The sequence below is a fragment of the Lissotriton helveticus genome, chromosome 8 (assembly GCF_964261635.1).
Source record: "Lissotriton helveticus chromosome 8, aLisHel1.1, whole genome shotgun sequence".
NCBI classification, from domain to species: Eukaryota; Metazoa; Chordata; class Amphibia; order Caudata; family Salamandridae; genus Lissotriton; species Lissotriton helveticus.
Window position 1 is genome coordinate 1461322086 of NC_136069.1, and position 25888 is coordinate 1461347973.

Sequence of the window (25888 nt, forward strand, 5' to 3'; positions counted from 1 at the left end):
GGTGTAAGCTGACTGCTACCTCTCTTATACTGTACATTGTGTAAGCTGCACCTACGCATTGCTTCCCTGGATCGCATTGACTGCCACCTCGTATACTTTTGGCTACTCACTGATGTCACACCTGTGACCTGTAACTAACGACTGACAATCTTATTGTCATCTCTTCTCCCACACCCAACGTTACGGCTTTCCTAACATGGATCTCATCGGTAAGCACACATATAGAATCAACTACCCTGCCACTCTCACCAAAAAAGCCGCCAAACGCTTTAAACATAACTTCTTGAGGTCGCACCCGGAAACACCCTTTGCCGACACCTACTTCTCACCGAGCAATGGAGCCCTGAACATTGACATCATCTTCCACACCTCACGCACAGCCCAATGGAGAAAAGCGTTTCTAACCCTACTCACCGTCTCCACCACCAGGAAAACAGCTCATGGCATAACGCTCTCTATCACACCCTCCCAACTCTTCCATGGCAGAACCACCATTACTATCTACAATAACGGGATTGTCCTAATGCAATCCACGGACAAGAACCTGGAACTATTAGATAACTTGTTCCCCAAGTTCAAAGAGCACCTCTCCAAGCTGCGGACCTCCACCCAGAATTCCACCAGCTCTATCACCCCTGACGACGCAGCCCCCACCTACAACACCTCTTCCCCCAGCTCCCCAGAAAATGGCCCACCTGCTGTTAACGCCCCACACTCCCCAAACAGTCACAAATCTCTCCACCTCACATACTAGCCGCCCCTCTAACATGACCCCCACTCATACCCCCCCATCCCTCTCCCCCCTGACACAACAACTCCCACCCACAACACGCCACCATCTGAACACACCACCGCTCTGAGTTTATCCACCCCTGACACAACAACTCCCACCCACAACACGCCACCATCTGAACACACCACCGCCCGGAGTTTATCCACCCCCCCCCGCCCATCCCCCCCACGGCAGACGCCTCTCCCTCCCCACTCCCACTCACGACACCCTCACCCTCCCAACAAAACATACCGCCTCCCCTACCTTAGCATCCCCCTCTCTCCCACCGCCTATTCTCTCCACCCCCAGCCCCCCCCCACTCCCACCCACGACACCCTCACCCTCCCAACAAAACATATAGAACATACCGCCTTACCTACCTTAGCATCCCCCTCTCTCCCACCTCCTATTCTCAGCCCTCACTACCCTCCTGTCTCCCCCACTGTCCACAGCCTTCACTCGCTCTTCTACTCACCGGCACCGTCTCCCACTGACCTCACTACCTATGCCTCCCACCCACCGCCTACTTCACCTACCTCACCCACACCCCTCGCCCACAAACACGCCCACACTTTCAATGCCATCCCACTCATTGGCGCCGCAGAACCTTCCAACAACGCTAGTATATCCCCCCCCCTTGATTCCCTGCATGCTTTCCAGCCCACTAATCAACCATTCATTAATGACTCTCACCACCAACCCCATCCCCAATGCACCTTCTGACCTGACTTTATCCACCCTGTAACAAGTCAAAGAGGATATTCTACAAATCAAAAAAGATGTCCACGCAATCAAAGATCTTCTCTCCTCACAGCCCTATCTACATCCTACCGTCCCTCTACCCTACAAACGACGCACCCTCCCTACATACCCTTGCTTCCAACGACATCCGCGCTGGCCGACTATCCCCGTACGCAATAATTATCACCGCCCCCGTTGCGTCCTCAACACACTGTCGGACCGCGACTTACGCTCTCTCCTACGCTCTTATGGCCCAGGTCCGGAAAAACACATACCCAACACACACATCCCCATACCCATAATTCTTACAAACCCTGTGAGGCTCCCAACACTCAACAACAGAGGCTCCGTCCCTAACAACCTCAGAAAAGTTCCCCTCACACTAGAAAGCTCGACCACCCTTCTCTCTCCCAAACTCAAATGCATCTTACTCAACTGCAGATCGGCCCAGAGACATTCCTCCGATATCGCTGATCTCGTCTCAGCTAGGGATCTGGACCTTGCCTTTCTAACGGAAACGTGGCTTTCTGAAGCCTCTACCCCGATTATAGACATACTAGTCCCCCCCAACTATCACATCATTAGGTTGGACAGGTCGCCTGACAAGACGGGCGGGGGAATTGCATGCATTTTTAGGAGCAACCTCTCCGTTACTCAAGTCACCTCCCCCTCCCTTTCCTCCTGTGAACTCCTCTGCCTCGACATCACCATCGAGGGCAAACAAGTATGTGCCTTACATCTCATCTATCACCCGCCTGGTGACAATCTCATATTCACCCAACAACTCATGGACATGATCTCGTCCAATGCCGGTCGGCAGACCACCCAAGTCTACCTGGGTGACTTCAATCTCCACTGGAACGATCCGAAGGACACAATGGTGAATAGTCTCAAAAGTTTCCTTAATGCGCTTGACCTCACCCAAATATGCGATAGACCAACACACGACAAAGGCTCCATACTCGATCTCATCATTGCCAAAGAGAACACTACACAACTGGAGGCGATCCAACCCTGCGACTGGTCAGACCACCACATTATCACCTTCTTTATCAATGAAAAAGTTAAACCTATCCCGGCTCAACCAGTCAAATGCAAAACATGGAAAAGGGACATGAAGAATCTTAATCCCTCTACCCTACCTCCCCACATCGGCAATCTCCTCCTTCCCCCTTCAGGTGCCTCGGATGTTCAATCACTGACCGACCACTACCTTGACTCTATGAATACAATAGTCAATGAAGTCGCCCCATTGCAACTGAAGAGAGTCTCCACCAAAATTTCTAACCCCTGGTATGACGATAGACTCAATGACGACAGGCGTACTATGCGAATGGCAGAGCGCACCTGGAGATCAGACCCTTCAGCACTACACCTCAAAAGGCTCAAGAACAAGAGAAATGCCTACTTCAGGAAAATAAAGAGCACTAAGTCGGTCTTCTTTAGCAGTCAGTTGGACCAAGCAAAAAACAGGCCAAGAAAGCTGTTCGAACTATCAAGACCCAAACAAAGACTCAACCCTCACAACCAAACAGCACAACAAGCGACACCCCACACTGTGAAGCCTTCTCTGCCTTCTTTAAGCTAAAGACTGACAACATAAGAAATGACCTCATCATGGATGTGAGCCGACTCCCCAACCACACCAGAATATCTAACACTCAGCCTAAAAACAAGGCATCCTGGCAGTACTTCGATACCTACTCGGAAGAAGCAATACACAAACTGCTCTGCACCTTGAAGCCCTCTAATCACCTCACAGACCCTCTACCTGCTAATGCTGTAAAAGACTTCATCCCCTTGCTCCTCCCTCTCTGGACCAAAATCATCAACAGCTCCCTACAACAAGGCCTCATTCCAGACTCCCTCAAGGTAGGGCAAGTCACACCTATACTCAAGAAACCTACAGCAGATCCGTCTGATCTTAACAATTACCGGCCCATCACCAATATCCCCACCCTGGCCAAACTGCTGGAGAAATGTGTCCAACTCCAACTAACAAAACACATTGACCATTTTGACCTCCTCAACCCTCATCAATCAGGCTTCCGAGCGAAACATAGCACGGAAACAGCTATGACAAACAAAATTGATGACGCCCTCCAAATTCTTGATCGCAATGAGTCCTGCCTCCTCATCCTTCTCGACCTCTCGTCAGCATTTGACACGGTCAAACATGAGAACTTACTGGAGCTGCTAAGCACTAGAATGGGTCTATCGGGAACTGTTCTCAAGTGGTTCTCGTCCTTCCTCCACAACCGGTCTCAGAAGTTCAAGATCGACAATGAGCTATCTACACCTGTGCCTGCAGACCTAGGTGTTCCACAAGGATCCTCCCTCTCCCCCACACTGTTCAACCTCGTCATGGAACCGCTCGCCACCTTGCTCCAAGCTTCCAATGTCCAATTCCATATGTACGCTGACGACACACAACTCTACCTAAAGCTACAATCCCCGGAAGATATCAAACATCTGAATTCCACGCTTATTAACACTCAATCTTGGTTGGCCGATAATCACCTCAAACTAAATGCTCTGAAAACTGAGTTCCTACTCATCTCACCCCCGGCGAAAATCTCCACCACCCAAACCTGGCTCAATAACCTAACAGCATTCAATGTCCAACCGACCATCGTGGATTCGGCGAAATCCCTAGGCATTACACTCGACGCCAAGCTCAACATGCAGCAGCACGTTAGCAAAGCCACAAAAGGAGCTAATTTCCAAATCAACACACTGAGGAAAATTAAACCCTTCCTCCCGGCCGAAGACTTCCAAACTGCCGTACAAGCCCTAGTCATCCCTAGAATAGACTACGGAATTGTGGCCCTCAGCGGACTCCCGATATCCACAACAGCACCCTTAAGAGCCTCCCTGAACGCTGCCGCGAGACTCATTACTGGCTCAAGAAAACATTCGCATATAACCCCAGACTTAAAGTCTCTGAAATGGCTGCCTTTTGAAGCCAGAATACAACTAAAAATTGCAGTTATGACACACACGGCCGTGCACCACAATGCACCCAACTACCTCGCTCAAAAGTTATCTATATCAGGAGGTTCTAGAGCCAACAGAAGTACAAAAAATCTACTCCTGAAACCTTCTAGATTTCGGAAAGAGAAAACATACAAGCGCTCCTTCTCAGGAATGGCTCCCAGGATCTGGAATGCGCTCCCTCCTGAAACTAGGCTTATCTCCTCCACTGCACTCTTCAAGAAAGAGGTGAAAACCATCCTTTTGGCCAAGATCTCCTGAACCTAATAGGTGCTGGATCAGAGACTCTGCACTGCTTTGTATCACTGCGCCTTTTACCAGGCCGGGTCACCCCCTTGCCTCCCACGCCTGCCTGCCTTCTGCTTGCTGCTAGGACGACCCAGCCGCCGCTGGGCCGCCCGGATCTCCCCCTGCCTCCCACGCTTGCCGCTTGACCCAGGGACAGACCCGCCGCCGCCGGACGCCCAGAGGTTCCCGCCGCTGCCCCCCTGCGGCCCCGCCCACCACCAGCCCATTGGCCTCCCCGCTCCCGCCACCCAGCTGACCCGCCCACCCGGCTCCTACTTATGACGCCCCCAGAGCGACCGCGCAGCGGACGCGCGCAGCGGGAGCACCGAATGAGCGCCGAAGGTGCGCCAAAGGTAAGCCCGTCTACGCCCGTCCGCGCCTGGACCGCGCCCAGCGCCAGGACCCCTGGCCCCCGCAGACCCCAGCCCACCCGCCGGACGTACGACGCCGCCACCCTCAACGCACTCAACGCCGGCCGAACCCCTGGATGCTACCGAGCCAACCCGAGACGCACCCACGGACCCTTCATCTGCCAGTCCTCCTGCATCCGGACCTGCACTGCACCAGCGTCCACCAAGCAGAACACCAGCAGCAACCACCTGAAGTGCATCCTGCTCAACACCCGCTCCGTCCACAGACACGCCGTCGAGCTCTGGAACCTGCTCGACACCACAGCCCCAGACGTCGCCTTCCTCACGGAAACCTGGATGAACGCCTCCTCAGCGCCCGACATCGCCATCGCCATCCCGGACGGCTACAAGATCATCCGGAGAGACCGCGTCAACCAGACAGGAGGAGGCATCGCCATCATCCACAGGAACACCATCCGCATCACGACCAACACCGACGACACCATCGCACCCGCCGAACACCTGCACTTCCAGATCCACGTCAACCCCAAGACCACCCTCAGAGGCACCCTCATCTACAGACTCCCGGGACCACGCACACAATTCAGCGAGGATATCGCCGACTTCATCAGCCCGCTCGCCCTCCCCTCAGCCGACTACATCCTCCTCGGGGACCTCAACTTCCACCTGGAGAACAACGACGACCGCAACACCACCACCCTGCTGGAAAACCTCGCAAACCTGGGACTCAAACAGCTGGTGACCACCCCCACCCACTACGCCGGACACACACTCGACCCGATCTTCTCTTCCAGCAAGGACATCGCCTTCAGCCACGCCACGGGACTCCAATGGACGGACCACAGCTGCGTCCACTTCAGCTTCAGAAGGACCACGCTCCACCATCACCAGCAACAGGCTCCCCGCAGAAGCTGGAACAAGATCACGGCAGACCAGCTCACTACGTCCTTGAGCAAGAACCCTCCCACCAGCACAACGAACCCCAGTCAAGCAGCCACCAACCTCACGAAATGGATCAGCGACTGCGCAGACGAACTCGCCCCGCTGAAGACCCCGCCGAGCAGACCCGGCAGCAAGAAAGCCCCATGGTTTAACGACGAACTCAAGAGCTCCAAGAAGAACTGCAGAGCACTCGAGAAAACCTGGCGCACAGACCCAACACCAGACAACATGACTGCCCTCAAGCTCGCCACCCGAAAACACCACCAGCTGATCCGCGCCACCAAGAAAACCGCATTCAAGGAACGACTGGACAACAACGCACACAACAGCAAGGAACTCTTCAACATCGTGAAAGAGCTCTCCAACCCCAACGCCGGAAACAACGACATCACCCCTTCGCAAGACCTCTGCAACTCCCTCGCCTCCTACTTCCACAACAAGATCGCGGACATACACAACAGCTTCAGCACTCAACCAACGCACGCCACGACCGAACCACCGCCCCCCCACCACCCTCCGCGCCTGGACCCCGATCAGCACCGAAGACACCATCCGCACGATGAACTCTATCCACTCCGGATCTCCGACAGACCCCTGCCCTCACCACGTCTTCAACAAGGCCGACGCTGTCATCGCACCCCACCTGCGGGACATCATCAACACCTCCTTCGACATCGCCACCTTCCCGGAGAGCTGGAAGCACGCCGAACTCAGCGCTCTACTCAAGAAACCATCAGCAGACCCCACCGACCTCAAGAACTACCGCCCCATCTCGCTGCTCCCGTTTCCGGCCAAAGTCATCGAGAAGACCGTCAACAAGCAACTGGCCGCCTTCCTCGAGACGAACGGATCCCTCGACCTCTCTCAGTCTGGCTTCCGGGCCAACCACAGCACCGAGACCGCCCTGATCGCAGCCACAGACGACATCCGAGCCCTGCTCGACAACGGAGAAACAGCGGCCCTCATCCTCCTGGACCTCTCCGCGGCCTTCGACACTGTCTGCCACCGCACCCTAGTACAGCGCCTCAGCAACGTCGGAATCCAGGAGAAGGCACTGGAGTGGATCACCTTCTTCCTCACCGGAAGGACACAGAGTCCGCCTCCCCCCGTTCAGATCAAAGGCCACCGAAGTCATCTGCGGCGTTCCTCAAGGCTCCTCGCTCAGCCCAACTCTTCAACGTCTACATGAGCCCCCTCGCAGCCATCGCACGCCAGCACAACCTGAACATCATCTCCTACGCCGACGACACCCAGCTGATCCTCTCCCTCACTAACGACCCCGCCACCGCCAGAGCCAACCTGCACGAAGGGATGACAGAAGTAGCCAAATGGATGTCGAACAGCCGCCTGAAACTGAACTCAGACAAGACGGAAGTCCTCATCCTGGGATCCTCACCCTCCGCCTGGGACGACTCCTGGTGGCCCCCCGCCCTGGGCAGCGCACCCAAACCAACTGACCACGCACGCAACCTGGGCTTCATCCTGGACTCCTCCCTCTCCATGACCAGACAAGTCAACGCCGTCTCCTCGTCGTGCTTCCACATCCTGCGAATGCTACGCAAGATCTTCCGATGGATCCCCACCGAGACCAGGAAGACGGTCACCCAGGCCCTCGTCGCCAGCCGTCTGGACTACGGCAACTCCCTCTACGCCGGAACCACCGCCAAACTCCAGAAGAGACTCCAGCGGATCCAGAACACCTCAGCACGACTCATCCTGGACATCCCCCGCCGAAGCCACATCTCCGGACACCTGAGAGACCTGCACTGGCTCCCGGTCAACAAGAGAATCACCTTCCGGCTCCTCACCCACGCACACAAAGCCCTACACAACCAAGGACCAGGATACCTCAACAGCCGCCTCAACTTCTACGCTCCCACGCGCCAGCTTCGATCGACCAGCCACGCCCTCGCCGCCGTCCCCCGCATCCGAAGAGCCACCACAGGAGGAAGGTCCTTCTCCTACCTGGCCGCCAAGACTTGGAACTCCCTTCCGACCCACCTCCGCCTGACCCAGGACCACCTCGCCTTCAGGAAGCAGCTCAAGACCTGGCTATTCGAGCAGTAGCGGACCCCCCCCCCCCCCAGCGCCTTGAGACCCTCCGGGTGAGTAGTGCGCTATACAAATGCTCTGATTGATTGATTGATTGATTGGCTTCACCTGTCCTTTGGCACTATATTTCTACCTGATGGGTACACTCCCACCCTACTCTCTTACTACAGACCAATATATGATACACTCTGTTTTACTGATTCGCTCTCCTGATACTACTTGTTTACCTGATTGTATATTGATATGTCCTATGTATGTTATTATTATTACTGTTGACCTGATTATATATTGATATGTTCTATGTATGTTATTATTATCCTACCATGTTAGCGACTATTATACTGCTCCCATTCTCTCTGTTATTTCCTATTGCCCCTACCATGTCCTTGTAAAGCGCTCCGATATCTGTAAGGATCTTGTTCGCGCTATATAAAACTTTGAATAAATAAATAAATAAATAAAATAAATAAACTCTGCCTTCAGGATTGTTAAGGCCTGCCATAGGAGTGACTGATAGGAATCTATGTGTCCATTTCAGGGTTAGATATAGGAATACCATATCTAAAGCAAAGGGTGATTACACCACCTCGCCCCAGCTGTCAAGCAGCCAGTTGTGTCAGTTTTGGATGGCCAGCCAGGGGTGGCATAATACATGCTTCAGCCCCTGGTAGGCCCTGGGTACACCTATGCCCTGGATACCTATGGTATACTGTACAGGGACTGATAAGGTGACTCAGTATCCAATCAGATATGTACCTAGGGTACATGGAATCCATTTTAACAGAGAGAGCAGTGGGCCTGGGGTCCTGAATAGCAGGGCCCCAGGTGAACTAAGTCAGAAAACCAGCAAAACACCAGGCAAAAAGTTGGGGGCAACCATAGTCAGGGATCTACCTTCCTACAGTTTCCACCTTAGATTAGGCCACATTAGGGGTGGTACTAGCTTGGGCGTGACACCTACCTGACTAGCTAATTTCCCCACCTGTCCAGGGGCCTGAGGGCTCTGGAAGAAGAGGATCGGCTTTCCTGTGAGGGGTGTCAGACTTTAGTTTCAAAGGCAGTAGCTTATTTGAAGCTCCCCTGCCTTGGAATGCTAATCAGCAGGTCATCCTGTGGGGAGGTGTAGAAACCCTCTCCTGAGCAGGCTTTGTTTCTGACCTCCTGAGAGCAAAGGCTCTCACCCTTGGAGATCAGACACTTGTCTTTGGTGGCAGGCTGGTAGAAACCAGTCAGTTTTAAGGGGGCACCTCTAAGGTGCCCATTTGGTGCTTGTATTATCAAATCCAACACTGGAATCAGTGTGGGTTTAGTAATGCAAGATGATTGATACCAAATATCCCTATCCTCAGTGCAGTATGGTGCACTAAGGCTGTAAGGCCTGCTGTAGGTGTGACATCTATACTGAATGCAGTGTTTGCTGGCATGGCAAACAGGGATGTGTGCAATGTCATGTTTCACATTTGTCTGCACCAAGACATGCAGCCTGTAGTGGCAGTCTGTATGCGTTTGGTGAGCGGTCCTTTAGGGTGGCACAATTTGTGCTGCAGCCTTTAAGGACCCTCCTTAGCTTCCTTGCCCTAGGTACCAAGGGGAACCATTTACTAGGGACTTACAGGGGGTGAAAAAGGTATTACCAATTGGGGAAACAATTGTACATTTCTGGGAAAGAGATCTGGCACTGGGAACCTGGTTAGCAGGCACCCAGTGCACTTCCAGTCAAAATCGCATCAAATACTAGGCAAAAAGCCTGGTATTTGATGTGAACTATTATTAAAAAGTAATGATTACCGTTATATTTCCTATTATTTAATAACACATTACCTGTAATACCTATGACGCGGCCGGCCCCAGAGGGGTTGTAGGCCGAGAGCTGTGTTAATTGAAACTACCATTTTTGAGCACTAAATAAAAAAATTTAAAAAAACAACATTACCAGTAAATCAAAACCTAAAATTAGACAGGTTATTCAACTTTATCAACTTTAATATTCATAAATACTAAGAACATCTGTAATATAGGAAAATAATATTGACTTACCACTAAGAGTTTCAGGTTTAATACTAAGCAGGCCTTTTTGCCTACGTTCTCGATCTCTATCTCTATCTCGTTCACGCCTTCCTTGTGATCGGGATCTTGGAGAATGACGCCGCCGATCACGGGATCGTGAACGTGATCTTCTATGGCGTGACCTCCTTGATCGAGATCCAGAGCGTGAACGTCTTCTTTTGGGTGATCTACAATATAAAAAATACATCAGTAAAATACTACACTTTTTTGTGAACTAGGAAAAGTTACTGTGAGGACTTTGCTTAGAGTTGCAGGGCAGTCAGATGATATTAAATGTAAAGAATTAATGTGACCACCTATATCCTGTAGTCTTAATCCAGTTTTTCTCCAACTTCTCCCACGTAGAAACAGACCGTCAAAGGAGAGATGGAGAGCTAGCAACCGAAGCATATTTAAATGTGCTATGAGGTGAGATATTCGGCAACAGTTTAGATATCACTTAACATGTAATTAATTCAAGGTCCAGAAAACTCTAAACTTTAGAATTTTCTTTTAGCTTATTTAACCGCAAGTAAAATGTTTAACTCTAGAAATAGATATTGTCACTGAAAAACAAAATTACCCAACATCTTCGGGCCTGTAGCAGGAACTCATATATATATATATATATATATATATATATATATATATATATATATATATATATATATATATATATACACATATATATATATACACATACATATATATACACACATATATACATATATATACACACACATATATACATATATATATACACACACACATATATACATATATATATACACACACACATATATACATATATATATACACACACATATATATATATATATACACACACACACACATATATATATATATACATATATATATACACACACATATATACACACACACACATATATATACACATATACACACATATATATATATATATATACACATATATACACACACATATATACACACACATATACATACACATATATACATACACACATATATATCACCTCGCCCAGGATGTGCATTGCTGCAGGCCCAGGAGAGCGGGGGGGCTCTCCACCCAGAGGTCCAGCAACATGTCTGCTGTGTGGCAGCCTCTGCAGCCACTCAGCCCAGATGTGGATTGTAGGTTCGGGTTTTGGAGGGCATCTCTAAGATGCCCTCTCGTGCATTTTACATTAAATCCCACACTGGCATCAGTGCGGGTTTAATGTGCTGAGAAGTTTGGTACCAAACTTGTCAGTCGTCAGTGTAGCCATTATGGTGCTGTGGAGTTCATAATGACCACCTCCAAGCACCATATACTCTTAAATGGCATCACTGCACTTACAGTGCCCAGGAATGGCCCTGGGTACTGTGGGGCACAGGGCTCATGCCCCGGTGCCCTCACCTCTGGCATAGGGCACCCAGCTAGAGGGGTGACTGAAGTATGCCAGGGCAGTGGGTACCGTGGGCATGGCACACAGGGGTGTGTGCCGTGTCAACTCTTGCTTTAGTTCTGTACTTAGGCACTCAGCCTGCAAAGGCAGTGTGTGGGTGCCAGGGTACAGGCACCCTGAGGGTGGCACAATAAGTGCTGCAGCCCTCAGAGGTCTTCTCTGGTCACCATGCCCTGGGTACCTAGGGTACCATTTACTAGGGGCTGACAGGTGGCCAGAGATGCCAATTGGGTGTTTTGTTTTAGCATAGCTTTTCTTTGAAGGGAAGAAACACAGGCCCTGGGTAACTGGTTGGCAGGGACCCAGGGCACACTCAGTCAAAGTACATCAGCAGTTCAGAAAAAAAGTGGGGGCATACCAGGGCAATAAAGATGGCACTTTCTCACACCTGATTTCCTCCCATAGGATAACATTGCCTGTTTTTTGCCGATTTTCAAAACATACAAGTATCCCTTAAACATCGCGTCTAACAAAAACGATTTCTTTCAACTGTTTACAGGAAATGCACCAGGGCTGAATCCAGGATCCAGCCCTGAGTAAGAAAAACATTTGTAAAGTGATTTTATTGCATTTACTTAAAACTTCCCATTGAGCTCAATGTTATTTTGTGTTTAACTTGTGTTGCATATTGCAAAAACTGTATCTATTGCATTTAAAAAAGTCTATTGCTATTTGAAAGTATTCAATTGCAACATCTCATTCTGAGGGAGTATTTATGATACATACTTGTGACTCTAAAATAAACTACATATTTTTATATTCAAGACAATTGGCCTAGAGTTCAGTTCTTGTGTGTGAGACCATTTGCTGAATGTGTGTACAACAAATGCTTTACACTGTCCTCTGATACTGCCTTACTGCTCGACCAAGCTACAACTTTAGAGAGTAAGGTTATATCTAACTTTAGCCTCTGCCAAACCTCTGGGGTCTGTGGACTCTGTGCACACTGTACCTTACTTTGGTACAGTATATACAGAGCCACTTTCTTACATGTGTATAAGGGCTTTCTTTAGGACCGGTTTAGTGAGACTAGTGAGTGGCAAAGGTGACAACTGCCACGTGAAACAAGTGAAGTACCTACACACGCGCCAAGGTGTGTGGTATGAGTGTAGGCGTACTTACTGACACTTGTCAAAAAACACTATATTAAGATTTATGGCAGCTAATCGAGGCTCGGGGGGCGAGTTGGGAGGGGGGTGCTCTTCCGATGTCCCAATTTGGTCTCGGTGAGTGTCCAGATTCAAACCTGCGTGATTCCCCCGTAGTCCCGGCTGGTCCAGTACATTCCAGTGCGCCATGCCTACAACCTAATGCCCTGGCATAGGTCAGCCACCCCTCTAGCTGGATGCACTATATCAGTGGTGAGGGTACAGGTGCATGAGCCCTTTACCCCTACATTCTTAGACATTGTAAGTGCAGTAATGCCATTAAGAGTATACGTTACTGGGTGTTTGTCATTACGAACATCACAGCACCATAATGGCTTTACTGGGAAGTTTGGCATCAAAGAACAAGTTACTTACCTTTAGTAACAATATATCTGTAGGAGACAGATTTGTTATGGATTCCTCATCTTAGAATTAGCCCCAGGCGATCAACTGGATCCAGATAATTTTTTTCTCAGCAGTACCGCTGCGCGTTGATAGGTGGCGTCGTCAACTACACGTTTGTCGTTGGCATCGCATTATCTCCTTAGACAACGCCCTTAGCGCGATGTTATCAGTTCTTGATTTGACATTCCAGCGCAGAGCCATGCAAGACAATGACCACTGGTGCTCGAAAACTAGGGCCTTGAAAGGGAGTCCCTTACGCTAGAAGTCAGTTTGCAGAACAGGGAGTATGAGTGGGGTGGTGAGGAATCCATAACTAATCTATGTCTCTTACAGATATATTGTTACCAAAGGTAAGTAACTTGTTCATCTGAAAGAGACAATTAGTTATGGATTCCTCACCTTAGAATAGATACCCCAGTAATACCAACCCCAGTGGTGGGTCTGCAAACCAAGCTTACACCAAAAAGTCCTGGAGAACCGAACAGCGGAAGAAGCCATCTCTCCGGACTTGGCTGTTGTAGGAGAGTAGGTCTGCAATCCTATGATCACCCAGATTTTTTGCTTTTTGCTGCACTGGTTTACGACTTTCCCTGGCTGTGGGCCTGCTAATCAGACCCACAGCCTAGCTGTTCTCTCTATCCAAATTGTACTCAGGTACTGAATTGGCACTGGGCCCTCTCCAAGTCCCTGTACCCAGGGCTGAGGTGCACCCAGAAGTCTCCCAGGGGCTGAAGCATGTATTGTGCCACCCCTGGGCTGACTAACTAAACTGACACAACTGGCTGCACGACAGCTGGGGCAAGGTGGTGTACTCACCCTTTGCTTTAGGTATAGTATACCTATATCTAACCCAAAAATGGACACACAGATCTCCTATCAGTCACTTCTATGGCAGGCCTTGACAATCCTGAAGGCAGAGTGCTTGGAATCGTGTGAGATAGTGCTCTGGCATGAGCTGAGCCTGTCTGCGGCTTTCGGGATCCATCCCTTAGCCGTTTCCATGATATCGCATACCATATACTCTTAAGTGCATTATAATCCTCGCGGTTATATGCCAACTATGGTATCGCTTTATCAAAACATGTCGAGTAAGGTGTCATACGAATTGGAATACTAACCCCTCGCCAATTCTGGCGACGGGGTTAGCATTCCACCCTTCTAGAGGGACACGACATGCCTGTAACCTATAACCCCGGTTAAAGTCAAACAGAGCCTCAGCTCCACAAAATGGATGCTGCCACCGAGACACAAGTCTGCCCTCCTGCTGCTGGGAGTCCTCCCAGAGCAGGAGATAAGGACAAAGGGTTTCCTGCCAGGGGCGGTGCCAGCACCGTCCCCGACAGGATTTTGTGTATCCTAGGTAGGCAGGGCTTCAGAGGAAGGTGACTGCAAGTGGCACCCCGGTGCTCACTGTGCATAGGCCGGCTGAAACCAGTTCCAGGGGCACTCCAGCCCCTGGCCTGGGGAAAGCCCGCCAAAGGAGAGGGGTGTAACCACCCCCCTCCTGGCCCCACCCATAGGGCAGGACTTAGTCGCGTGCCAGCCCCCTTTTCCCAGATAAAGGTAGGAGCAGGCCCCCTTCCAAATTAGATCATCTTTGGAATCAAGACACGACTTTCTGCGAAAGGACTTCAAGATTTCCTTCTTCAAGATTCTCCCTTGTGGCTAAGGAGTAGTCACCCTGCATCCGCAGGCACCATCAAGAACACTGCGGTCTGCTGCAAGTCCTTCCTCCGGAATCCGACTGCCCAGCTCGACAAGACCCGGCTTCCCTGGCACCTCCGACCTCTACTCACCTCTACAGCCAAGCTGAGAACCGTGAGTGCGACGAGACCTCAAGGGACCGACTATTGCCAAGACTGCACGACTTCTTCACAGCAAGCCCGCCGAGTAATCTCCTGGCGAGTGCTTTGGGGTCCGAGAAGCCCCGACCCTGAGCAGCTCCAGCACCGTAGAGCAGCCCCCCAGCATCTCCACGATCGGCGTGGGGCCCTTATGCTTTTTGCTGCTCACCGCGTTGTTTGGCTACTAGCCCGCTGGCTTGTGGCCTTCTGAACGACGCCCGACGACATCACTGCTGCTAGTCTGGTTGCTCCAGACTGGCTCTTGCTCCCTTCCAGAAGAGGAGCACCCCGGACCATCCTGGTCCACTCAAGACGCCATTTTGAGTCCACCGCGTGGGCTTGAATTAGCCAAGGCTTGTTGCCCAATCCTGGGTACTTCGACGCCGACAGCTTCATCCATCGTGGGACAGCTCGCCTCTCCATCCTGGTCGCCGACAACGCCTCCTGGTCCGTGAGATCTGCAGAGCACAGCGTCGCCCACTCACCTAGTCGAGGTGACTACCATCCGGTGCTCCAGACTGGCTCTTGCTCCCTTCCAGAAGAGGAGCACCCCGGACCCTCCTGGTCCACTCAAGACGCCATTTTGAGTCCACCGCGTGGGCTTGAATTAGCCAAGGCTTGTTGCCCAATCCTGGGTACTTCGACGCCGACAGCTTCATCCATCGTGGGACAGCTCGCCTCTCCATCCTGGTCGCCGACAACGCCTCCTGGTCCGTGAGATCTGCAGAGCACAGCGTCGCCCACTCACCTAGTCGAGGTGACTACCATCCGGTGCTCCAGACTGGCTCTTGCTCCCTTCCAGAAGAGGAGCACCCCGGACCCTCCTGGTCCACTCAAGACGCCATTTTGAGTCCACCGCGTGGGCTTGAATTAGCCAAGGCTTGTTGCCCAATCCTGGGTACTTCGACGCCGACAGCTTCATCCATCGTGGGACAGCTCGCCTCTCCATCCTGGTCGCCGACAACGCCTCCTGGTCCGTGAGATCTGCAGAGCACAGCGTCGCCCACTCACCTAGTCGAGGTGACTACCATCCGGTGCCCTCCTGGTGCCCCCGGACTACTGGCTAGTAGTCACGAACTTGGTCCCCTCTGCTTTCAGGTGTCATCCATCTTCAAGATCCAGGCTTGGATCACTTCGAACTCTCTTCACTGGTCGCCTGCCAGCATCTTTCTTCCAGGCTCCTGGTTCGTCAACGAGGATTCCCGACGTCTTTTGAGACATATGCAGCTGCAGCCCCTGGGCTAGGTAACTTCGGCATTTCGGTGCCCCAGCATAGCCTCACTATCCAAGGGTCAGGATCCACTTTCGTTTTCTCCCTACCAGGTCGGGTTCGCCCGTGAACACTAACTTTAACTTTACTAGCTAACATAGACTTTGTCCCGCATCCCGCGTGAGAGTGCACACTCTGCACCCGAGTCCCCTGGGCCTCCTAGAAGTAATCTAACGATTCTATAGTCAAGTCCTAGCGATTCCAAAGCCTATTAGTACTGTACTTACCTGCTAGTAATTTCGCATTCCACTTTTAGAGTATATGGTTTTTCGTGCCCCTCGGGCATTTGTATATACTGTGCTAACTTAAGTATTTTCGTAAGAGTTTTGTTGTGTGCCTAGCACCCTGTCCTCATAAAGAGCACAGGGCTGTTGTGATTCTAATAAATACATTGTTTATTTTCATAACACTTGTGTGGTGTCCTTTCACTGGGTGTTCAAGGGGTAATGTGATGGTAAAACAGCTGGCTTAACACGCCCTCTAGAGTCTTAGCCTTAGACTGCTCGTATCCATGCTACTAGGATAGCTGGTCTATAAGGTTGACTTACAACTAATCATCAATAAGGGTTGTTTGGACTGATATATAGTGATCACTAGAATAGTGAACACTGCACATCAGGCCAACTTCTCACATTGGTAGCAGCGGTGGGATTTGAGCTTGCTGTTGTTTTACCACACATATCCTAAGAATATCTTGTGAAAGATCACATAAGTACTAAAGGTACATATAACTTAGCTTAGAATACTCTGAGTTCTACTGAACCAGCTGTTGTAGCTCCTAGGGCCTAGCACACCCTAAACTACAACTCTAGCAAGGGATCAGTAGGTAAACATATAGTGTAGGTAAGTGCACCACTTACACCTCACTAGAAAAGCATGTCTAACCATGGAGAGTCCACTGAGACTCCCCTGGTAAGTGTTGACCCTCCACAGGTCACTTCAAGATATGCAGCTCTCAGTTTCCAGGAGATGAGACAAGTCTGTACCTCCAGGAAACTGAAGCAGGGGTCTAACCCCACCATTCCCTTTCTGATAGGTCTCTTAGAGACATATGATGCCAGAAAGATTTCTCAGTTACATGAGAATATGCCAGCCTTAGAGGGAACCTCTGGGGATCCAGACCTCCCCAACACTGCTACTGCAGTTGAGGAGGAGGATCAAGAGGAACTCTCTGGGGATGAGGTAGACAAAGGTCTTGAGGTAGTCAGAAGGCTAACCAGGGCCAACTTAGACTTACTTGGGCTAGGATCTGGGGGACCCCCAGTACTAACCCGAAGTGGGCCTAACCTTGGAGTTAGGAGAGATAGATCTCTTTCTAGGGACTCCAATGGATCTCTGCACTCTAATGCCTCTTCCCAGAGGAGGAGGAACTCTCCACAGAGGAGAGTGACTTCCCCTCAGAGAATAGAGCATGAAGCTAAAATGAGACAGGCTGCTCTGAGGATTGAAAGGGAAGAACTTGCCCTGGCCAAAGAAAAGCTTGCCTTTGCTAGAGAGCAGCAGATGAGTGGGCTAGCTCCCACTGGTGGCAGCAATCTCCCAAGAGATAGAGAGAAGGGTTTAGATACTAAACACCTGACTAAGATAGTGCCCCCCTTTAAGCAAGGGGATGATATCCAGAAATGGATGGCTGCTTTGGAGAGGGCCTGCACTGTGCAGTGCATTCCCCGAAGTCAGTGGGCAGCTATACTGTGGCTCTCCTTTGATGGTAAAGGTAGAGATAAGCTCCTCACTACAAGAGTGGAGGATGCTAATGATTACCAGGTCCTGAAAAATGCACTGATTGATGGGTTTGGTTTAACCACTGAGCAGTACAGGTTGCTGCTCAGAGACACCCAGAAAACTCAGTCTCAGGACTGGTCTGACTTTGTGGATTGTGCCACTAAGGCTTTGGAGGTCTGGTTGCTGGGTAGCAAGGTTACAGATTACACAGGATTGTATAATCTTATGATGAGAGAACAAATTTTAAATAATTGTCAGAACCAGTTGTTGCACCAGCACCTTGTTGATTCAGATCTGACCTCTCCCCAAGAATTGGGAAAGAAGGCAGACAAATGGGTCAGAACAAGGATCAAGCAGAACCAGAACCAGAACCAGGGTGGTCAGAAGAAAGCAGACCAGAAGAGTAATGTTAAGAACGAACAAAATGACCAGAAGTCTTCACCAGGTCCCCAACAAACCAAAGAGGGTGGGGGTCAGGCTTCCCAGAAGAAGAAGACTCAAGAAGGCCAGTCAAAGAGGTGGTGCCAGTACTGCAAAAGTAAGTCTCACTGGTTTAGTGAGTGCACCAAAAGAGGAGGACAAACTCCTGCCACTACAGCCCCTAAGGCAACTGCACCCCCTAGTACAGTCAGTAGTGGTAGTGTACCTCCCAAGGCATTAGTTGGGTTAACCTTGGGAACTGAGGGGTCTGACAACTTAGTTGGCACACTCACTCAGGCTGTCCTTATCTGTACAGGGGATATGGATATGTCCCCTGACATAAGTCCCAATACTTTGGGCAAATACAGGCAGACACCTTTGATTAATGGCAAGATGGCTCAGGCCTATAGGGACACTTGTGCCAGTGTCACCATGGTGACACCTAACTTTGTGGACCCTGGACAGATCATGCCAGGTACAGATTTCCTGGTGACCAATGCCAGCAACGTCACTACCAGTCATAGTATGGCGATTGTGGCTTTCTCCTGGGGTGGAGTGAAGGGTCAAAAGAAAGTTGTAGTCAGTTCAGACCTCCCAGTTGATTGTTTGTTGGGCAATGATTTGGAGTCATCACTATGGTCAGAAGTGGAGCAGAGGACTCACATGGAAATGTTAGGCTTGCCAGCACATGTGCTTGCTGTGACTAGGTCACAGGCCAGAAGATGCCCCACTGTACAGGTGCTGGATCCTGAAAGTATGGACCAGACACCTTCCAAGAAGAAGAGCAGTAGGGTTAAGGCTTTGCCTTCCCCCTTGCCCCAGGTTGAGGATCAAGTCTCTGAGGAGGCTGATCTGAGAGAACTGAGGGGAAACTGAGCCTAAAGAGCTTGAACTTGATCAAGTTGAGTTTCTGGGCTCAGGGGGACCCTCCAGAGCAGACCTGGGGAAGGCACAGTTAGACTGCCCTTCCATTGAACCCCTCAGACAGCAGGCTGCTGCTGAGGCTGCAGGGAATGCCACAGGTGCCCACAGGGTATACTGGGAAGATGGACTCCTGTACTCTGAGTCAAGAGACCCCAAGCCTGGTGCAACCAGGAGGCTGGTCATCCCCTTGTCTCTGAGAGAGGTTTCCTTCTCACCTTGGCCCATGAGATTCCCCTTGCAGGTCACTTAGGTCAGACAAAGACGTGGGACAGGCTTGTCTCACACTTTCACTGGCCCCATATGAATGAGAATACCAAGGAGTTTTGTCGCTCCTGTGTCACTTGCCAAGCCAGTGGTAAGTCAGGTGGCACAACAAAGGCCCCCCTCATACCACTACCTGTGGTGGGGGTTCCCTTTGAAAGAGTGGGGATTGACATTGTTGGTCCCATGGAACCCCAGACAGCATCAGGGCACAAGTTTATACTGGTGGTGGTGGACCATGCTACCAGGTATCCTGAAGCTATTCCACTTAGGACCACTACAGCACCTGTAGTGGCAAGGGCCCTAGTTGGAGTGTTCTCCAGAGTGGGTTTCCCTAAGGAGGTCGTTTCTGACAGAGGTACAAACTTCATGTCAGGATATCTGACTGCAATGTGGAAGGAGTGTGGTGTGAACTACAAGTTCACCACCCCCTATCACCCACAATGCAATGGGCTTGTTGAGAGATTCAACAGGACCCTCAAAGGGATGATTCATGGGCTACCTGAAACTCTTAGGAGAAGATGGGATGTCCTGATCCCCTGCCTCTTGTTTGCTTACAGAGAGGTCCCACAGAAGGGGGTTGGCTACAGCCCTTTTGAGCTTCTGTATGGGCATCCTGTAAGAGGACCCCTGTGTTTGGTGAAGGAAGGATGGGAGAGACCTCTCAAAAAGCCTGCAACCAACATAGTGGACTATGTACTTGGTCTCCGCTCCAGGATGGCTGAGTATATGGAAAAGGCATCTAAAAACCTTGAGGCCAGCCAAGAACTCCAAAAAGCTTGGCATGACCAAAAGGCTGTTCTGACTGTGTACCAGCCAGGGCAGAAGGTGTGGGTGCTGGAGCCAGTGGCCCCAGCAGCTCTGAAAGACAAATGGTCTGGGCCCCACACCATCATTGAGCAAAAGGGAGAGGTTACCTACTTGGTGGACCTTGGAACTCCCAGGAGCCCTCTCAGAGTGCTCCATGTCAACAGGCTCAAGGCATATGTCGACAGGAAGGACATGAGCTTGCTCATGGCCACAGATGAGGGACAGGGGGAAGAGAGTGACCCTCTCCCAGACCTGCTCACTCAGAATCCTGATGATGGATCAGTAGATGGTGTTGTCTTTTGTGGCAGCCTCACTGAGCATCAGCAACAGGATTGCAGGCAAGTTCTGCAATCCTTCAGACATATGTTCTCTCTGACACCCAGCCAAACTGATTGGTGTACCCATGATGTTGACACTGGAGACAGTCTGCCTGTCAAGATTAAAATCTACAGACAGCCTGATCATGTTAGAGACTGCATCAAAACTGAAGTGCAGAAAATGTTGGAGCTGGGAGTCATTGAGCCCTCAGATAGCCCTTGGGCTAGCCCAGTAGTTCTAGTGCCAAAGCCTCACACCCAGGGTGGTAAGAAGGAGATGAGGTTTTGCGTAGACTACAGAGGCCTCAATGCAGTCACTAAGACTGATGCCCACCCAATACCAAGAGCAGATGAACTTATAGACAAATTGGCTTCTGACAACTTCTTAAGTACATTTGATTTGACAGCTGGGTATTGGCAAATCAGGTTAGCTGAGGAGGCCAAACCCAAGACAGCATTTTCTACCCCTGGTGGGCATTATCAATTTGTGGTAATGCCCTTTGGTTTGAAAAATGCACCTGCCACCTTCCAAAGGTTGGTGAATCAAGTTCTCACTGGGCTGGATGACTTCTGTGCAGCCTATCTTGACGATATTGCTGTCTTTAGCTCCACCTGGGAGGATCACCTGGTCCACCTGAGGAAAGTGTTAGAGGCTCTGCAGAAGGCAGGCCTCACTATCAAGGCCACTAAGTGCCAGATAGGGCAGACACAGGTTGTATACCTGGGCCACCTTGTAGGTGGAGGCCAGGTCCAGCCACTGGAGAGTAAGATACAGGCCATCAAGGACTGGACTCCTCCAATCACCCAGACTCAGGTTCGAGCTTTCTTGGGCCTGACTGGGTACTATAGGAAGTTTGTCAGAAATTATGGGTCCATAGTGACCCCTCTTAATGACCTGACAAGCAAAAAGATGCCAAAGAAAGTTCAGTGGACAGCAAGCTGTCAGAAAGCATTCAATGACCTAAAGCAGGCCATGTGCACCGCACCTATCCTAAAGAGTCCAGATTACTCCAAGCCATTCATTGTCCAAACAGATGCTTCTGAGTTGGGTGTGGGAGCTGTTCTGTCTCAGCTGAATTTTGATGGTAATGATCAGCCTATTGCTTTCATTAGTAGGAGGCTGAACCCCAGAGAGAAAAATTGGTCAGCTATTGAGAGGGAGGCCTTTGCTGTGGTTTGGGCCCTGAAGAAGCTGAGGGCCTACTTGTTTGGCACTCACTTCACCATTCAGACCGACCATAAGCCCCTCTTGTGGCTAAATCAGATGAAGGGTGAAAACCCCAAACTGCTTAGGTGGTCCATTTCCCTACAGGGGATGGATTTTACAGTGGAGCATAGACCTGGTACTGATCACAGCAATGCTGATGGGCTCTCCAGGTATTTCCACTTAGAGCAAGAAGACTCACCTGGTCAAGGTTAGTTTATTGTCCCAAAGTTTGGGGGAGGGGGGGGGGGGTTATGTAGGAGAGTAGGGTCTGCAATCCTATGATCACCCAGATTTTTTGCTTTTTGCTGCACTGGTTTACGACTTTCCCTGGCTGTGGGCCTGCTAATCAGACCCACAGCCTAGCTGTTCTCTCTATCCAAATTGTACTCAGGTACTGAATTGGCACTGGGTCCTCTCCAAGTCCCTGTACCCAGGGCTGAGGTGCACCCAGAAGTCTCCCAGGGGCTGAAGCATGTATTGTGCCACCCCTGGGCTGACTAACTAAACTGACACAACTGGCTGCACGACAGCTGGGGCAAGGTGGTGTACTCACCCTTTGCTTTAGGTATAGTATACCTATATCTAACCCTAAAATGGACACACAGATCTCCTATCAGTCACTCCTATGGCAGGCCTTAACAATCCTGAAGGCAGAGTGCTTGGAATCGTGTGAGATAGTGCTCTGGCATGAGCTGAGCCTGTCTGCGGCTTTCGGGATCCATCCCTTAGCCGTTTCCATGATATCGCATACCATATACTCTTAAGTGCATTATAATCCTCGCGGTTATATGCCAACTATGGTATCGCTTTATCAAAACATGTCGAGTAAGGTGTCATACGAATTGGAATACTAACCCCTCGCCAATTCTGGCGACGGGGTTAGCATTCCACCCTTCTAGAGGGACACGACATGCCTGTAACCTATAACCCCGGTTAAAGTCAAACAGAGCCTCAGCTCCACAAAATGGATGCTGCCACCGAGACACAAGTCTGCCCTCCTGCTGCTGGGAGTCCTCCCAGAGCAGGAGATAAGGACAAAGGGTTTGCTGCCAGGGGCGGTGCCAGCACCGTCCCAGACAGGATTTTGTGTATCCTAGGTAGGCAGGGCTTCAGAGGAAGGTGACTGCAAGTGGCACCCCGGTGCTCACTGTGCATAGGCCGGCTGAAACCAGTTCCAGGGGCACTCCAGCCCCTGGCCTGGGGAAAGCCCGCCAAAGGAGAGGGGTGTAACCACCCCCCTCCTGGTCCCACCCATAGGGCAGGACTTAGTCGCGTGCCAGCCCCCTTTTCCCAGATAAAGGTAGGAGCAGGCCCCCTTCCAAATTAGATCATCTTTGGAATCAAGACACGACTTTCTGCGAAAGGACTTCAGGATTTCCTTCTTCAAGATTCTCCCTTGTGGCTAAGGAGTAGTCACCCTGCATCCGCAGGCACCATCAAGAACACTGCGGTCTGCTGCAAGTCCTTCCTCCGGAATCCGACTGCCCAGCTCGACTAGACCCGGCTTCCCTGGCACCTCCGACCTCTACTCATCTCTACAGCCAAGCTGAGAACCGTGAGTGCGACGAGACCTCAAGGGACCGACTATTGCCAAGACTGCACGACTTCTTCACAGCAAGCCCGCCGAGTAATCTCCTGGCGAGTGCTTTGGGGTCCGAGAAGCCCCGACCCTGAGCAGCTCCAGCACCGAAGAGCAGCCCCCAGCATCTCCACGATCGGCGTGGGGCCCTTCTGCTTTTTGCTGCTCACCGCGTTGTTTGGCTACTAGCCCGCTGGCTTGTGGCCTTCTGAACGACGCCCGACGACATCACTGCTAGTCTGGTTGCTCCAGACTGGCTCTTGCACCCTTCCAGAAGAGGAGCACCCCGGACCCTCCTGGTCCACTCAAGACGCCATTTTGAGTCCACCGCGTGGGCTTGAATTAGCCAAGGCTTGTTGCCCAATCCTGGGTACTTCGACGCCGACAGCTTCATCCATCGTGGGACAGCTCGCCTCTCCATCCTGGTCGCCGACAACGCCTCCTGGTCCGTGAGATCTGCAGAGCACAGCGTCGCCCACTCACCTAGTCGAGGTGACTACTATCCGGTGCCCTCCTGGTGCCCCCTGACTACTGGCTAGTAGTCACGAACTTGGTCCCCTCTGCTTTCAGGTGTCATCCATCTTCAAGATCCAGGCTTGGATCACTTCGAACTCTCTTCACTGGTCGCCTGCCAGCATCTTTCTTCCAGGCTCCTGGTTCGTCAACGAGGATTCCCGACGTCTTTTGAGACATATGCAGCTGCAGCCCCTGGGCTAGGTAACTTCGGCATTTCGGTGCCCCAGCATAGCCTCACTATCCAAGGGTCAGGATCCACTTTCGTTTTCTCCCTACCAGGTCGGGTTCGCCCGTGAACACTAACTTTAACTTTACTAGCTATCATAGACTTTGTCCCGCATCCCGCGTGAGAGTGCACACTCTGCACCCGAGTCCCCTGGGCCTCCTAGAAGTAATCTAACGATTCTATAGTCAAGTCCTAGCGATTCCAAAGCCTATTAGTACTGCACTTACCTGCTAGTAATTTCGCATTCCACTTTTAGAGTATATGGTTTTTCGTGCCCCTCGGGCATTTGTATATACTGTGCTAACTTAAGTATTTTCGTAAGAGTTTTGTTGTGTGCCTAGCACCCTGTCCTCATAAAGAGTACAGGGCTGTTGTGATTCTAATAAATACATTGTTTATTTTCATAACACTTGTGTGGTGTCCTTTCACTGGGTGTTCAAGGGGTAATGTGATGGTAAAACAGCTGGCTTAACACGCCCTCTAGAGTCTTAGCCTTAGACTGCTCGTATCCATGCTACTAGGATAGCTGGTCTATAAGGTTGACTTACAACCAATCATCAATAAGGGTTGTTTGGACTGATATATAGTGATCACTAGAATAGTGAACACTGCACATCAGGCCAACTTCTCACAGCTGTCCAGGCAATAGTGTTTGGTAAACATGTGAAGTGAAGCCCACGTAGCTACCTGGCAGATGTCATGAAGAGGAACTCCACGTCCAAAAGTAGTAGTGGCTGCTGTCGCCCTGGTGGAATGGGCACATAACCCCAATGGAGGTTCCTTTTTGTTTCACCAAGGAATAGCTGATTTTTATACAAAGAACGACCCATCGAGAGATGGTCTGTTTTTTTACAGCCCGACCTTTCTTGGCGCCTACGTAGCCAACAAAGAGTTGGTCATCCACCCAGAATGGTCTTGTGCGATCCAGATAGAAGGAAAGCGCACGTTTTCAATACAAAGGAGCCGCTCTTCCTCTTTAGAAGGATGCGGAGGCGGAAAGAAGGAGGGCAAAGTGATGGTCTGTCCTATGTGGAAAGAGGTATTCACTTTGGGAAGGAAAGAAGGCCTAGTCCGAAGGACAACCTTGTTCCGTTGAACAGCCAAGAAAGGAGGTTTAGAAGAAAGAGCCTGAAGCTCACTCACACTGCGAGCAGAGGTGATGGCAACCAAGAAGGCAATTTTCTAAGTTAAAAGTCTGAGAGGACAATTATGTACCTGCTCAACAGGAGCGCACATAAGGTAAGTCAGAACCAAGTTCAACTCCCACTGAGGCATTACGAAAGGAATAGGAGGGAAGAAATGAGTATTGCCCTTAAGGAATCTATTTACAAGAGGGGACTATAAAAAAGAGAAGGTTGATCAGGAAGCCTAGGGAAAGCTTAAATGGCTGAGGCAGTCTGATCGGAGGACCAATGACCATGTGTAACAGCTCGGGATACCAAACTCTTCGTGCCCAATCCGGAGCCACCAAAATGACATGGGCCAGGTCACGCTTGATCTTCAGCACTCTGGGCAGAAGTGGTATAGGCGGAAAGGCGTATGGAAGACCGCAACTACACTTGGAACGAAAAGTCGCCTAGCGAGT

General features: G+C 50.7%; 1 protein-coding gene across 1 annotated transcript in view; it reads right to left on the reverse strand.

The window, feature by feature from the left end:
- SCAF4 (SR-related CTD associated factor 4) overlaps positions 1-25888 on the reverse strand; it is a 1013644-nt gene that overhangs the window by 530929 nt on the left and 456827 nt on the right. Inside the window, exon 15 of the mRNA XM_078658400.1 lies at positions 10198-10394. Within this exon, the coding sequence (XP_078514526.1) occupies positions 10198-10394 (197 nt within the window). The remainder of the gene's footprint in view (positions 1-10197; positions 10395-25888) is intronic.